General features: G+C 49.2%; 1 protein-coding gene across 15 annotated transcripts in view; it reads left to right on the plus strand.

The window, feature by feature from the left end:
• Nucleotides 1-14,225, plus strand: part of ZBTB40 (zinc finger and BTB domain containing 40) — a 42,109-nt gene extending 27,884 nt beyond the window's left edge. For 11 of the 15 annotated variants that reach the window (XM_075027616.1, XM_075027615.1, XM_075027624.1 and 8 more), the window contains 8 exons: nucleotides 5,129-5,536; nucleotides 6,027-6,233; nucleotides 7,088-7,252; nucleotides 7,712-7,926; nucleotides 8,519-8,681; nucleotides 9,014-9,100; nucleotides 10,096-10,316; nucleotides 11,053-14,225. In XM_075027616.1, the coding sequence (XP_074883717.1) occupies nucleotides 5,129-5,536; nucleotides 6,027-6,233; nucleotides 7,088-7,252; nucleotides 7,712-7,926; nucleotides 8,519-8,681; nucleotides 9,014-9,100; nucleotides 10,096-10,316; nucleotides 11,053-11,244 (1,658 nt within the window). In that variant the 3' untranslated portion in view covers nucleotides 11,245-14,225. Of the gene's footprint in view, nucleotides 1-5,128; nucleotides 5,537-6,026; nucleotides 6,234-7,087; nucleotides 7,253-7,711; nucleotides 7,927-8,518; nucleotides 8,682-9,013; nucleotides 9,148-10,095; nucleotides 10,317-11,052 lie in introns of those variants that run through there. The other 4 variants (XM_075027626.1, XM_075027625.1, XR_012650370.1 and 1 more) reach the window with 4 other exon arrangements.
• The last annotated feature ends 1,311 nt before the right edge of the window (nucleotides 14,226-15,536 follow it).

A 15,536-nucleotide genomic window follows, 5' to 3' on the forward strand; every position in this document is an offset into this window, starting at 1 on the left:
CTGGAGGTGTTTAAGCAACTTAGTTATTTAAGTTGTATCTATATTGGCTTGTTTTTCAGAATTACTATCCTCAAGCTATGGGGTTTCTTTGGCTCCTCCTGTATTGTTGGATCTGTATGAATTTGGACTTGTATTGCAGTCCCTTGACTTTATATGTGGATACTCTATATGTGTGGATACTTCACAGGCTGACTGTGGAAGGATCACATCAGAGTGCACTTGTCTTGTGCAAAGATGACCGTGATAGTGCAGTTTGTAGTCCCAGACTGTTTTCTGAGTTAATTTTCTTAGAGTGCCTTAATTTGGTCTTGCTGTGTATAAACTTTATAGAGCAAATGATCCCCTGGGAGGGTCCCACAGCAGTAGGGGAATGTTACATACTGTACTAGTTTGGCAAAGGTATGAACAAAACATATGCAGATAGCAATTTGGTGAACTCCAGAAACAAATGCATAGCAATAACCATGTGTGAGACCCTGCCCTGAGCTGTGGGATGCTTTCCAGCTGAGCTGAATTGTATCTCTGCATCCGTCATTTGAAGGAACAATGCTTAACAGAATTTGGTGCTTTAATGAAAAAGATAGCAGAGGGCCAGGAAGCTAACTGCAGGTTTGCATTCTCTTGAAAAGGATGCAAATGTGACTTGCTTATTCTGTTTGTTCACATACATTTTTATGGCGTTGTGTTTCCCAGTGCATCCAGATTCTTTGGGCTGCAGAATCCACTGGGATGTACACAGTGTGATATTTTTTTTTTTTTTTCAATTTTTTTTTTCATCCAAGCACAAGCGCTGGTTCAGCTCGATCCATCCCTATTTATTCGTGATGCCAGAGCTGCTTAGCTTACGGCGCAGTGTGGAAATACTAGCAGATTGTTAGGTAGTTAGGGTAAGCAGCTTGTTATTAATGTCTTATCTTTTTTTAGGAGTAGGTTTAATTGCTTTCTCTGAAAATTTGGGTCAGGGCCACGATCAGTCTTTGTGAATGAACACAAGCCTCCTGGCTTTGAGACTCACCATTGTTTTGTGTTTGACAGTGACAGGCAAAGCCAATGTTCCCCATATGCTGGGAAGGGACAGAGAGTTACCTGCCCCTAGGTTAGTTAGCTTGCCTGCATTCTTGCGCAATGAGGCAATGTTGGGGTGGTAAAAGGGACTGGGTGACGGGGAGCGGGGCATGTGTAGAAGAAACTGAGGATCTGGATTACTGCTCTAGCTGTAGGGCTTGGAGGGTGATAGCACATGCTCTGCTCTGCTTTCTTGACTCAGTGGCCTTAGTGGTCTCCCTGAGAGATGTCCTACACTGTAGATCCAGTATTCATGCCCAGTTCAGATCTAGGTCCTCTCTTATAACTCCACCAAGAGTTGCCACCAATCCAGTTGGCTTTTTAACCTGGTAATGGCTCTGATGAGGATTTCCAGAGAAAAGGCAATTCCTTCTTATCTGCCATTCCTTCTCTGTCTCCTTCCGAAGCTGCAGGCACTTGTCCCACTCCCCTTGACCCTGTCTGACCTTGCGATGTGCCAGGGCTGATGCCCTGGTGACTCTAGAGGAGGTAAGCCAACAGCAATTGCGCGTGCCTGTGAATGTGCAGCCCACCTAAGCTCTCGAACACCTTGCAGTGAGGGACCTGGGGAGTCAGCTAGATTGCTCTGGCAGATGCCTGCTTCTCTGGCACCAATATCAAAGAGAGCAGACTGCTGTTACTAAGTGTCTTTGCAGGGCTTCAAGCCAAGGTTGAGACGAAATAAAGCAAGAAGCAACATCAAAAACAAGAGCCCTGGAAAAATGGTATTTACTTGGCAAAAATGTGTATTCTGTATGAAGTGTTCAGAGGAGGATTGCCAGTTACCAGCCCCTTTTTGGCATCCTACAGATCTTTACACTGAACTTCCATATCTTAATTTCTAAGCCAGTCTCCTCAGCTCTGATATCACTGCTTACCAGCCCTAGATGTTGCAGGTGGCTTTATGGATCAATAGCCATGTGGGTCTTGGCATGAGATATGAGTGATAATTGCAGGCCTCATGTTTGAGGGATGTGAGCTTCCACTTGAAACAGAGGTGATCTTACATGTCTGAAGAACGTATGTGCTGTGTGGAGATGTGTACAGTTTGTGTTTCCATTTGAAAGCAACGGTTTTTACATCTCTACTGAATAAAAAAAAATAATTCTGGTACTTAATTTAGGTGAGCTGAAACAGTTGGAAAGCACTAGGCATCCGTGTGGAGGAAATTGTCTGTGTCCATCCCCAACCACATTCAGCATCACCAAAGTAATGGGTTGGTTTCTTTGGTGGAGATACAATATGAAATCTGTTGGTTTCTCCTTGGGTGCCTTCTGTAGTCAGAGCACTTTCCCTGTTGGCAGCTGGTGCATGCAAGGATGAGGTTTGGCTCTTCCAACCAACTCCACAACCTTCTCCTTAGCCAGCTGCTTTCCAGGTCTCCGAGCAGTCACTTCTTGGGAGATCATGTTTGTCAAAATATGTCTCACTTTCAAATCTCAGAAATGCATCAAGAACTCCAGCAAAAAGGCTTTTCCTCTGCATAATCTTGTGTTTAAAAATGACAGCTAGCATCTAACTTAGGCCATCTAACTTAGGCCTGGGTCAGCCCCTGGAATTGTGAAATTGGAGGGTCTGCAAGCAAATGCCATTCTCCTCTGTAGAAGTTCTGCATTAGAAGCCACTATGCATGTCAGCAAACATTGGAATGACCTTCAAGATGCAAAGGGGTAGGTGAAATTTTCTTCCAGCTTAAGCTGAAGAAGTGAGAGATGGGATGGTCACACCCTAAGATCCCTTCTGCAGGGAGGGTAGAGCAGCCACCAGGATTATAGACTCAGCAGACCACTTAAAAAAGAGAAAGAAAACTTGGTGTGAAATACACCATAATTAATAGCAGGGTTTTTCTTCCAGTGCTGAATGTCTTTGCCACCAGAGAATGGAAAGTGCTGCGGAGTCCAGAGTCGCAGACGACCCCATAGTTGGGAATTCCTGTCTGGGACCTTCTCTGGTGTATGTTTACCCCGGGCTCTGTCTGTTCCCAGGAGGCTCAGCCAGGGGCATGGCCAAGGCATGCTAAGTTACTGCCCCTCAAACTTGATGTGCAATCACTTCTTCACTCTGGTCTTGTTTCTCACGAGGGCACTCAAGCTCAGCTCTAAGCTTCCTACATCTCCAAGAACAGAAGTTGGCTGGGTAATGTCTGTTGCTCAGTGCTGCTCTCATGAGGTATGAAATGTTGTCTTCACCCATAGGAGGGGTTCCGGGAGACAACCTGGCTGCCAAGTGGAAAGGAATTGCTGCCCTGATGTAGCAGTGCCATGTGTCCTCTCTTCTGTTCAGGCAGCAGCCAGCCTGTGGTACTTGATGCTGTTAAAGAAACCTGCAAGCTCAGCAACCTGATGCCTGACCTTACTGCCACATCAGCTTTGCGTCGTGCAGTTTAGCATGTCTCCCATTCTCCTGTCTCATGATAGCCAGATGTTGAAAGGCTTTTGAGGATGTATTCCATCATGGCAAGGTTCCTCCTGCCATCCAGGATGTATATATTACACTGGCACGGGACTACAGGGTGCAGGTACCTAGCCATCAATTTCATGTGATCTGCTTCAGCTTTCTTTCAATACTGTTCTCTGGGAGTAGTAGCATCCCCCTGAAGATGGAGAGCTGTTCCTGGAGCACCTTTATGTATTTCCCCATGAAGGTGGACTTAAGTTGAGAGCTCCCCCTGCCTTTGTACCATTACAGTCTTGTGCTGTTGGCTAGGCTAAAGGTTTGTAATCCTGAACACCATTTTCACAGGCATAAGAGCAGGAGGACCATGAGCCAGCTTTTGACCCGCTAGGGTCTGTGGCAAAACTCCACTTCGTCTGACTCAGGTTGCACCCCTGCTGCCATGGTGGTACTTCTAGACGTTTCCAGTCCTGGTGTCCTTAATGCTCACATCTTCCTCCACGTTCATCCTCATCCACATTCTTCATCATCATCATCAGGTTTAAAGATTCTTCTTCACTCGGGTCAGAAAAACTGACAGTGTTGGTTGTAGGGATGTGGGAAGAGACCTTAGAGGTGAAAGGTGCGTATTGCTATCTTTATAGAGCAGGTCAAACTGAAAACCAGTCTTCCAGTCTTTTTCTCCCTTGATGTGTTCACTGGTTGGTGGGTCACCACTTGACATCTTAAGATTTCCAAGTGTGCTGGAATATCATCGAGTTTCTAGTTGGGTTGGAAATCCAGGACAGTAGCGCTGTGCAGGGAGGACACTTTGCTGAGCTCTTCCCATAGTGAGGAAGGTAGAAATGAAGTTTTGCAAGCACAGGGTGAATTTCCTGTGCATTGGCAAAAGGAGAAGTCTGCACTGGTTTCCATGGCCACACAGTTGCATGGTTCTCATTAAAGCAAAGAAGCCAAATATATGTTTGTATTTTGATTTCTTCCATATATGCATTCCCTGTGGGTCTTTTTTGTAGATTGAGATCCTAGGTGAATTTTCCAGCTTGTGCTTTTTGAGATGATGGTGTTACAGGAACTCAGAAAAGCATTATACTTTGTAAGAAGTGAATGTAATGAGCGATTTAGAATACCTCAGGGCCCTAACCAAAAAATTCAAAAGGGTCGTAGCAAGATTATCTGTTCCCTTTCAAAGAGTTTGTGTTTGGGAAGTGTTCCTGAGATTTCTTGTAATTAATGGCTGGATATCCACTCTCAATGGCAGACTTAGACAGTATCATACCTGAGGCTCAGATCTTCAAACATTTTAGCACAGCTGTAACTTCACGTGTCTGAGCAAGAGGCAGATGCTTGGATGCAAAAGTTGTTCCTGTTTGAGGATCAAGCTCTTTAGAAAATCTGGCCCTGGCTCTTGCCATCTTATCCAACCCCTGTTATTCGTGGGTAGAGAAATTCAAGGTCCGGTCTTTCATGCATTTTACCATGCACGGCCACAGCTACTTCTGGGCAGAGCCATGTGCCACCATTGTGATGGGACAGCGTGTCTGATATGTGTCTGTTATTGCTGTTCAGGGACAACTGTCTGTGTAGGAGCATTCAGGAGATGGGAGACTGAGGGGCTGGTGCCTAGTCCTAGTGGTCACCACTGAAACAGGAATTGTTTTTTCTGTAGGTCTCTTGACTGAGGGAAGTGGGGAGAAACCTGGGATCAGGAAGTGGAAGGTGAACAGTGAATCCCAAGTTGAAGCTCTGGACAAAGATGAGGACAAGGTGGGAGATGCCACTGCCAAGGAACTGAGGGAACCCCAAGAAAAAGCTTCTTCCAAGAAGACTTTTGTCTGCAAAGCCTGCGATAAGACCTTCCATTTCTACTGCCGCCTGAAGGTGCACATGAAACGTTGTCGGGTGGCCAGAGGAAAGCAAATCCAGTGTAAGGAGTGCAGCGAGGTCAAATCGACGAAGAAGGAGCTGGAGAAGCATCAGCTGGAGGTCCACGGGGTGGTGGGGATGGCCAAGAAGAAGAAAAAGCGTCTCCCTGTGGCGTGTGACATCTGTGGCCGAGAGTTTGCTCATGCCTCAGGTACAGTTGGTGGGAGCAAGGGTGTTTGGAAAGTCTGGACAATATAATAAAGTGATAGTCTGAAATCTCCTCCTCCTCCCTGCAGCTCTGTGAGCACTGTGTGTGAGAAACACAGCTCAGCTCATTTCTCCTGCCCCACTGAGCACAACCACTTTCTGATTAGTTCTTCCCTAATTGGTTTTCCACATGGCTCATCAAAGAAAAGTGGGGCTACTGGCAAATTTAAAAGCCTCCAAATATAATCAAGCTGTTCCAGTTCTGTGGCTGGTTTAGCAGGACGAGTAAGAGGACTCGAGTCTCTTTGCCCTCCCTGTGGCAGCTCATGATATCATGGTGGACTTCCGGGCCGGAGGACACCGGTTGACCCCCGGTGTCATGGGTGGGCTGGTGGACCTCCAGGCTGGGTGGACTGGTGCGTCTGCAGCAGGGTCAGGCAGGGCTGGCAGTGGGTCCCACTGGTGCCACCTGGGTGTCCTGCCTGCCTCCCCAGGGATGCAGTACCACAAGCTGACGGAGCACTTTGATGAGAAGCCCTTCTCCTGCGAGGAGTGCGGGGCCAAGTTTGCGGCCAACTCCACGCTGAAGAACCACCTGCGGCTGCACACAGGGGACCGGCCCTTCATGTGCAAGCACTGCCTGATGACATTCATGCAGGCATCAGCCCTTGCGTACCACACCAAGAAGAAGCACGCTGAAGGTGAGCCTTCCCTGTGGAAGCCTGGCCATGGGCTTCGCTTGCTCCATCCACTACTTCATGCCCTGTTCCTCCATCTGCCTCCTGGCTGCTTCCCCATCCTTTGGGGGAGTCCTGGGCAGCAGACTGCTCCCAGATCTCCTTCACCTGCACGGTTTTGTTTGCAGTTCCCCACTCTGCTTTTCTCCCATGCCCTTACTCCTACAAGACTCCACTCCTACAAGGACTCCATGGTCCTCTGATTAGCCACCCAGTTAGCAGTTTGCTCTCCATTAAGGGGATCTTCCTCTGCCTTCCTTGTTTTTCTCCTGAGTAGCTCCTCTCAGTCCCCTCACATCTAGACTCCTGCGATGCATCCTTCTCCCTCTGGTTAACCAGCTTTCTCCCATCCCTCCCTCTAGCTGAATTTCACGTAGTTTTTCATGCCAGTGCTGCTTCTGCCCCTGCACTCAGCCCCATGTGCTACTGGGGTTTAAGTATGCCTCTTCCAGCTGATCGTCACAGAGGATGCATTGCTGTGTTTGTAAGAAATACGTTTGGGTGTATTTCCCACTGTTGCACTAGTGTGATGCGGTTGGGCAATTAATTTTGAACATGAGGCACACCAGTGTGTAGTACCTCTAGAAGTGTGTAGTACCTCTGGATACTTGAGGTCTGTAGTAATTTAATATTTCCTGTGCAGTTGCGGTTTTCTCCAGCACCTCTAGGACTTTTTGACTCTGTGCTGTTATGCTTTGGCTACCACAGGAAAGTCTGTCCACTTTACAATCTCTTCCCCCTCCCTTTGAAATTAGGCATAGTCCAGACAGAGCTACTGTCCTGCTAGGTGCAGGCTCTCACCCTGGGTGTCGCTGCAGGGAAGATGTACGGCTGCCAGTACTGCGATGCTGTGTTCGCCCAGTCCATCGAGCTGTCACGCCACGTCCGGACTCACACGGGGGACAAGCCGTACGTCTGCCGGGAGTGTGGGAAAGGCTTTCGCCAGGCCAACGGGCTCTCCATCCACCTCCGAACCTTCCACAGTGAGTGTGGCCAGCTGCCTCCCTGGCTTGGGCCGTCCAGCCTGCGAGGCACAGCTTCTGTGGGGTCATGGCAGACCCATCTGTGCTAGGGGAGGCTTGTATGGGTGTTACTGGTGCCTGGAGGCTGTCTGGGAGTCTTGTGGTGGGATTTTTCCCTCTCAAGAAAAGCAAGACTCTTTAGTGGTTTGATGCTGTGAGTAGGGTTATCCCAAAGAAAATTGTAGGGGTGACTTCCAGCAAATCGCAGGCTGCTGGGAACCCACCATGGGAAGCTGTAGGTGAGCAGGAGCAGCAACAACATCTCTATGCAAAGCCAAAACTCCAGTGCTAGTTTTTGTCTGGGAAGTAACAAGTTTTTCTTTCCCTTTTCTTTCCTCCCCCTGTGAATTCCCCTCTTAATTATTTTTTTTCCTTGATTTCTTTGTCCCCTGTGGTTTTTGTTGCATTTCTGGGCGGCAGACATTGAAGATCCCTATGACTGCAAGAAGTGCCGGATGAGCTTTGCCACCCTGCAGGAGCACCGCAAGCACGTCCATGAGGCCCACTCTCGGGAGTACCACCCCTGCCCCACCTGCACTAAAGTCTTCAGCGCCCCGTCCCTCCTGGAGCGCCACATGGTGACTCATGTCGGAGGAAAGCCCTTTAGCTGTGAGATCTGTGACAAAGCTTACCAGGTGAGCTGGTGCAGCAAGGATTTGGTCTCGTGTGCTGGAGGTTACCATTGCCCGCTCCTGCACCGGGATGTCTCTCCTGGCCATGGGCACTGAGTGGAGCAGTTTGTGGTCAGCAGAAGGAAAAATTGCACAGAGGAGGCAGAGTTTGTAGGAAAAAGGCAAGTCCATGGCGAGAGATGGGCCGTGACTGCAAAGGGCTACATACCTGCCCATCTAGACCCTCATGAATCCCTTTCACCTAAGTATCTAGCTGCCAAGAAGTGTAGAAATAAAAATACTTGTGTTGCAAATGGCATACCACAGTGGGAGAGTGTGTGGGAGCGCATTCCTACAAGGGAGCAGAAATTCAATGCCAAAAGGGGACCTGCAGTGAGTGAGATGAGGATGAGGGAGTCAACAGTGTTCAGCTTTTCGGGGGCAATGGAGAAACAGAAGTGAGGTGTTAGCTCTTGTCCTGTGGGATGATGAGCAGGTCTTGTATCTGCTGAGCACAACCCCACTGTTCCTGTTGCTTTCCACACAGTTTCTTGCTGTCATGATGCCCCTGGAAAGGCTTTGAATTGTAACCATGATTTGATCCTTATCATTGCAGCAGTTGTCAGGGTTATGGTATCACAACCGGACCCACCACCCTGATGTCTTTGCAGCTCAGAATCACCGCTCCTCCAAGTTCTCCTCCCTGCAGTGCAGCTCCTGTGACAAAACCTTCTCCAGCACTGCTGCTCACCGAAAGCATGTCAAGACAGAGCACACAGGTAATGGCCCATTCTTTAGCGAACAAAACCATGTGGTGACTGCTGGGAGAGATGTAGTAATAACTCTGATAGGACAAGGCTGCACATCCTGTTTACCTGCAAATCACAGTAGATTCTTTGTATCCTGTAGCAATCTCTTCTGGCAAGCCTCATCTCAGTGTCTTGCAGCTCACTTGCTCTTGGCCTCTCCTTTTCCTGCCTTATCTTCAAAGATGCTCCTCATGTCTGTATGCATGTGTGGTGTTGCTGAAGTATTAACAGAGCTCTGGTCTGGAAGGTCTCTTGTAGAAGACCTTGGGTGCATGCTTTTCTGTTCTTGCCCTTGTTTGCAGATGTGAAGTTCCACGAGTGTGAGACGTGCAAGGAGCTCTTCCCCACGCTGGCCCTCCTGCAGGTCCATGTGAAGTGCAGGCACTCAGGTCTGTTACATTTGCTGTTGTTCATGTTACCTTGTGAGCAATGACTGCTCCTATCAGTGAGTGACATCTAAGCTGTAAGCGGGAGAGTGAAGATGGACATGGTAAGGAAGCAGAGTGTGAGGAAACAGAAAATATGGATGTAGTGGAAAAGCACTGGTTTTGGTGAGGCTGGGACATGTTTGTTAAGCTTCTGGAGACACTGGAGTCAAGGAGGGATCTGGACTTGCTTGTTACAGCAGAGAAGAGAGCTAAATGCAGGTGAGGAGACATCAGCATAGAGAAACAAGGAACTGAACCCTGAGCATTGGGGTTTGTGGAGGGTAGAGCTAGTGGGAGACTGGAGAAAAAAAGGAGTTTAGCACCAGAAAGATTAGAGAGGGCCTTGGGCTTGGCGAAACCACATCAAGGGCCCTTTGGCAAGCGGGCAAGCTGAAGCAATGTTGTGAGGACAGAGTGCACTGACAGACCAGACTACTACAAAAGGTGGGTCCCCAGGGCTGTGCATGGGATAGCAGGAGAGGAGGTGGATCAGGAGACATTGGAGGGGACAGCCAACCACAGCCTGGAGAATGAGGAAGGAGAAGACCTAGACGTAGCGCTCTCTCTGAGATGAGAGAGCCTCTGGGGTGGATAATGGGTTTGCAGTAGCTGAATCAGGAAGTGCAAGCCAGGCCAACAAGGAGCAGTGCTGGATGGTGCAAGGGAACAGGGAGAAGAGATGTCTGCAAGAAGGGACAGCTGTGGCTACAATCAGATACACCAACCTGGTTTCAGAACGCCAGTGCTGCAGGGAGCTAGAGCTGAATCAGATCTGAACGGCTACAAACTGTTTGACAGACAGTGGTGTAGCCAAGAGAAGGGACTCTGGCACACGCTGTGCCTTGAGTCCCTGGTAGGTTTCAGCGCTGTGTGTCCTGGCTATTTGCAGCTCCCTGTGCCCTTGGGCTGACCCTGGCCATCGCAGCCCAGGCTCAGGGCAGTGCTTCTCCCTGCAGGCTCCCAGCTGTTTTGCTGCTTGTACTGCTCAGCATCCTTCCGCTTCCCAGGGGCCCTGCAGAACCACGTCACCAGCGAGCACTTCAAGCAGACGGAGAGCACCTTCACCTGCAAGCTCTGTGGGGAGCTCTTCCCCTCCCAGGGCGAGCTGGAGGGGCACTACAGTGCTGAGCATCCCAAGGTGGTCTTCTCCCAAGCCGCCACAGCCCAGATTGTGCAGGTACAGATTGCTCTGTGCTGCAGCCCTCGCAGTTGTTCACCCAACCTCCCCTTCTAACCCTCTTATTCTTCCCAAATCCACCCTGTGGCTCCTGTCACCCCTTCTGCTCCCCAATTCCCCCTTCTTAGAGGGGTCTAGGATGCAAGCCCTTCAGCCCACAGTGCTCTAGGATTTCTGTGCTAGTGTGAGGCGGGCTTGCTGGAGGGGAAGCAGCTCAGTCCTGGTTTTCAGGAGCCGAGGAGGAGGGACTGACAGTGTGTGCAGAGGTGCCTGGTTACTCAGAGGCTATTAGAACCCAGATGACATACCCTGTGAGATTATAGCTGTTTTGTTGGACAAATGCTAGGCTTGAACCCAGACTCTTGCTCTTCAATACCTCAGCCATCAGTGGAGAACAGCTCCTCAGATGAGGGAGCCCAGTGTACAAGATTCCCTGGGCTGGCATTCCTCCAGTGGATAATCACAGAGTGTTTATTGTCTACGACTGCTTGTGGAGCTAAATTATAGCAATTTTGTGGAGAGAAATATTTAAATTACTCTCCGTTCTTCTCTTTTGCATCATTGGTGTGTGTGGTTTGGTGTTTCCCATTAGTCTCACGCCTATTGTAATTGCAGACCTCTGGTATGAAGCTAAATGTTATTACTAGAGCTGAGCCTAGGAATGATGTGGGTAGCAAAGTGATTGTGGGGAAAACGGTGCTGTAAGTGTCTGACTCTCAGGTCATCTTCCATGCAGGTGATTCAGACATCGGAGCAAGGAGCAGCAGAGCACATCATCTCTTTTGACAACGCCCAACTTGCTGGCTCCCAAGTCTTTGTGACGTTGCCCGAATCCCAAGCGAGCCAAACTGGCTCCGAGCTGGTGACAGTGACTATGGAGGACTTGTTTGATGACAAAGTCACTCTGATTTGTGAAGAAGCCAAGTGAGAGTGTGTGGCAGGTGCCCGTGCATGGCGCCTGGTATCCACTAGACTCGTTCAGGAGCTGTACCTCAATGTGCTGCTCCAGCAGGGAGATTCAGGCTTTCTTTGGGAAAGCAGCCCTGGCTATGTGTCACTGCAAAAGAACTGGCATGCAGCAAGCACAGCATGGCCATGGACAGGAGAGATTTGTAGACATTCACAAGGGCCTGGGAAGTCTCCCTGCAGTCAGCAACTGCCAGCTCAGGTGAGCTGGACCACCCATCTCTTCCAGCTCAAGAGAAATAAAGAAGCAGAGGAAAAGATGGGAATATGGTGTGTTCATGTGTGTTCCTCCACTGCTGTGAACAGAGTGGAGGAGAGGAGACTAGTGCAGGACAAAGTTGGGGTGGTATGGGTATGTGAAACCAAAGAAAAAACTGTCCTGAGAATTCAAGGTGGAGATTTTTATGGCTGAATCAGTGATGTGCTCACAGGTATCTGCTGCTTTGCAGGGTGAGTAAGGGCTGCTTTGTTTCTTCTGTTGCTCTCCCATGTACCGTTGTGCTGCCTGTTGTGCCAGCTAGAAAACTCCTCCAGCACAGAGCTGACATTTGGGCCTCTCTGCTCAAGCAGAGACTTCTTGGGAGTTGTGCTAAATGGCTTTGGAGCTGTTTAGGTAATATCTTGTGTAGCACAGGTCTGATCCCATCCATGTTTTTGCTGTGACTGTCCATTACAAAGAGGGGTCACAGGCAGGTCTGGGCATCCACATCCTCTTTGCAAGCAAACAGCCCTGAGATCTCCCACCCCTCTTCTAATTCACTGAGCACGTGCTGAAGCTGCCACATCTGAGAAAGGAGAAGGAGCTGTGCCTGCATGCCAAGGGCCTTCGTTACTGGTATCAGTGGATTGGAACTAATGAAGGCATTTCTGTCTGAGTGTGCAATAGCTGCTGTGACTGCACATAGAAGTTCCCCGTGGCACACAGGGCATTGCTTTGTAAAATGCATTCAGATACCTACTGTAAAGTTTGCTTCTCTGGTGCCAGCACGATGCAACAGCTTCATTGCAGCATACTGGCCCCTTTAAGGCTAAATTTCATAAAGCTTTTTTATCTGCAGTTTCCTAAAATATAATCTGATAATTAATGGTTTGCTGAATCCATTATGAAGTGCAATTAGATAGATGCAGGGTTCCTGTGGCTCTGAGGGGACTGGTAGCATTTATCTTCCTTTCCCTCATGCCAAAAGGTTGAACTCTGCCACTGCAATATTTACATACTGAGCGGTGATCCCTGCCGCATCTTGCAGCCTGAGACCCTGCAGTGAGCAGCACCCGTTTTATCACGCTGCCCAGAGCTGCGAGAGCACAAGAGATGAACAGATTGGAGTTTTCCAGCAGCATCTTGTGCTGGCTGCTCACAGCCACCAGTCAGAGATGGTCACACAGGAGCATGCCAAGGTGCTTGTGCCAGTGAGATAGTTTGTTGTTCCTATTACAACTCGGAGAGAAGTGAGCAGCAAGGGGTGCTCCCAGGAGAGGGGCTTGGTGGAGCTAATGTTCTGCATGGCGTTTTTTATGTGCGTGTGGCAGCAAGCGTATGACCCCGTTGAAGTGTTGCACATGTCTTGAAGGGCTCCCACCTTTCTCTTCCTTGGTTGCATGCACAGTTTATCCCCCAGGCTTTGAGGTGATGGTGAAGTGGGGGATGCATGAGGTTAAGTTGCCATGGAGTCCAGGAATGACCAGGAGATGGTGCTCAAGGTCTTGAGGATTAGTGCTAATGGCCAGGTGCCTCTGCACCTTTGCTGAAGCTCCTCTTAGCCTTCCCAGGCCTTCCTCAGCTCCTGGGCTGGCAGGTGTGGAGAGCCCTTGAGCCACTGCAAAGTTGAAGGACAACTCGAAGCCCTGGACAGGACACCTCCAAACCCTGGATATCATTGCTTAAAAAGAAGAACCTGAAACTGGGCTGTGGCCATGTGTGGAGAGGGTAAAATACATCTGTTACTGAGGTGAAGCAGTGAAAAAGCCTGAGATCCCCCTTGGCCAGGAGAAGAGCAGAGGGGGAACTACTGGAGACCATCTCATGCCTGCCTGGACACAGAAGAGCTGTGTGTGGTGCTTAGGATGAGCATGGGGATAATGACAGAACAAGCAAGTATGTCTTGATGGTCTCAGAGCAGATATGTTGGGAGGTAAGTGGTGGATTTTGTCCTGCAGGCTGGTGGAGATGGAAGCTGTTCACTCTTTTCTGGCTTTGTGGGGGCTGGGAGCTGTGGAAATCCTGCACAGGCTCCATGAGTGCTCTGGAGCAGGGCTTGTATTGTCCAGGTGATGCTTTGCAGATGTCCTAGCCTTCATTTGGGAGTCACTATCTGCAGGGAGCACTAGGTGAAGCTGATCTCCCTTTGTTCCTGAAAAACTCTGGAGGAAGAGTAAAGATTTAACAGAGTTTGGGGAGAAGTTGCCTTATTTTATAGCCCTCTCGTAAGGCAGAGGGAGCTTAGCTAGGGAAGAGCATGCAAGTGATGCATTTTGGTTTTGATCCATTTGATCCTCGGCGGTTGACTGAGTGTTGTCGCAGTTGAAGGAGGACAGTGTAGATCACACATCAGGCACAGTTCAGGCTCACCTCTCCTGTTTAGGGCCATCTCTCCTGCCTTTGTGCCCTGCAAAAGCCTGTGTGGATGTATCCTCGGCAGTCCTGCCAGCAGTATACACCCAATGAGAGCTCTGCAGCTGTACAGAGACCATCAAGCATCTCCTGTATCATTATGAGGAGATAATAACTCGGATCCCCACGTTCCAGTTCCTTCTTGATGGATGAAATATGCACGTCAGAGCAAATTGCAGTGTTAGCAACACCTATATACTACCCAGAAGGAAGATGCGTTTCCCAGGGCACATCCTGGTCTGGTGCACAACGCTGAAGATGCTGATCACTAGCGATTTCTTGTTATGCTGCATATTCTTTTTTCCTCTGTAAAAATAAAACATGGAGAATGAAAGATGTAGATACAGAGCGTCATGTGAAGCGATTGATTGGAAGGAAAATGTGATTTTTGCAGGTCTTATCCCAGGTGCTGGGTGACCCATTGGGTTTTATGGTGGGGTCCTGTGCTCCTCTTGACCTTGGTGCCATCCTCTGTAGGGAAGTGGAGAAGCTGTTGTCAGGTCAGGCTGGAGCACGGGAGCGTTCCGCCCTTCGCTGTGTCCTCCTGTTGCAGGTGTCAGATGCTTTTGGAAAAAGGGCAGAGTGCCTATAACAGAAGCCTGGGGAGTAACATCCCATGGAGGATGTTAGATCAGTTAATGGTTTATATATCTCCAGGTATTAATTGGTGCCATTTAGGGTGCAGGATTAAGCTTATGACTGTTAGGAAATGTCTGTTTTCTGCACAACTTTCATTCTGACCTGGTGTCTGTCCTGTTCGCTGAAGGATCCTTTGGAAAAAGGCAGGGTGCTGCTGGGCGTGGCAACAGCTGTGAGCAGCCCTTACTTGGCATTTCCCAATGCAAAGTGTAATTTTGCAGCTCCAAGGTGTTATTTTAACACAGTATATGTAAATTCTGTGCTCTGGGCTTTTTTTTTTTTTTTTTTTTTTAAATCCAACCCATCTGTGATTAGGTGCAAAGATAATGCTGCCTTGCCCAGGAGTGAGGAATGGAGGTGGTGGGAGCATGGGGGAGTCGGACATTGCTTGAAGCCTCTCCTGGGGGAAAGGAAGAGAAGAGCAGAGCAGGTACCAGCAGTCTAAAACCCTCTGTGTGAGTTGGGCAAGCCCTGGCAGCCCCTGCGCCCTGGCTGATGCTGATGTCTTGGCAGATTTCATTATTGGTCTGGCAGGCTGCCAGCATGTCCCCAGCAAATTCAAGCACTGGAAAAGGGAAGCGATGTTTTCAAACAGCCTCCAGCTCAGCAAACGCTGAGCCGAGTTTCATAGGGCAGAGATGAGATGCTTCAGCAGCCAGAGGGAATTCCTTCTCCCGAATATCGGTGGTTTGCTGCAGACAGTGAGAGCTGAGGTGCTTCCGTGGGAGATGGGCTTGGTAACCTTTTGTAATGGGGAGGAGCAGGCTGGCTAATGGAGGGGGCTCGGCTGCCTCTCCAACGTTGGTTAATATGTCTAATCCCCCAGCACAGTCAGCTGTATGGTGCCTCCTTGCAGTAAGTCGCCACGATTCCTAATTTCTTGAGTTAAAACAGTAATTCCTTTTATTGGGTCTCCAGCCAGCCTTTTGCACATGATGAGAGCGCAAGCAGAAGTTCTCACTTTGCCTTCCCTGCACCATTTATGATCACTCAAAGCAGGAAAT

The sequence above is a fragment of the Buteo buteo genome, chromosome 5 (assembly GCF_964188355.1).
Source record: "Buteo buteo chromosome 5, bButBut1.hap1.1, whole genome shotgun sequence".
Taxonomy (NCBI): Eukaryota; Metazoa; Chordata; class Aves; order Accipitriformes; family Accipitridae; genus Buteo; species Buteo buteo.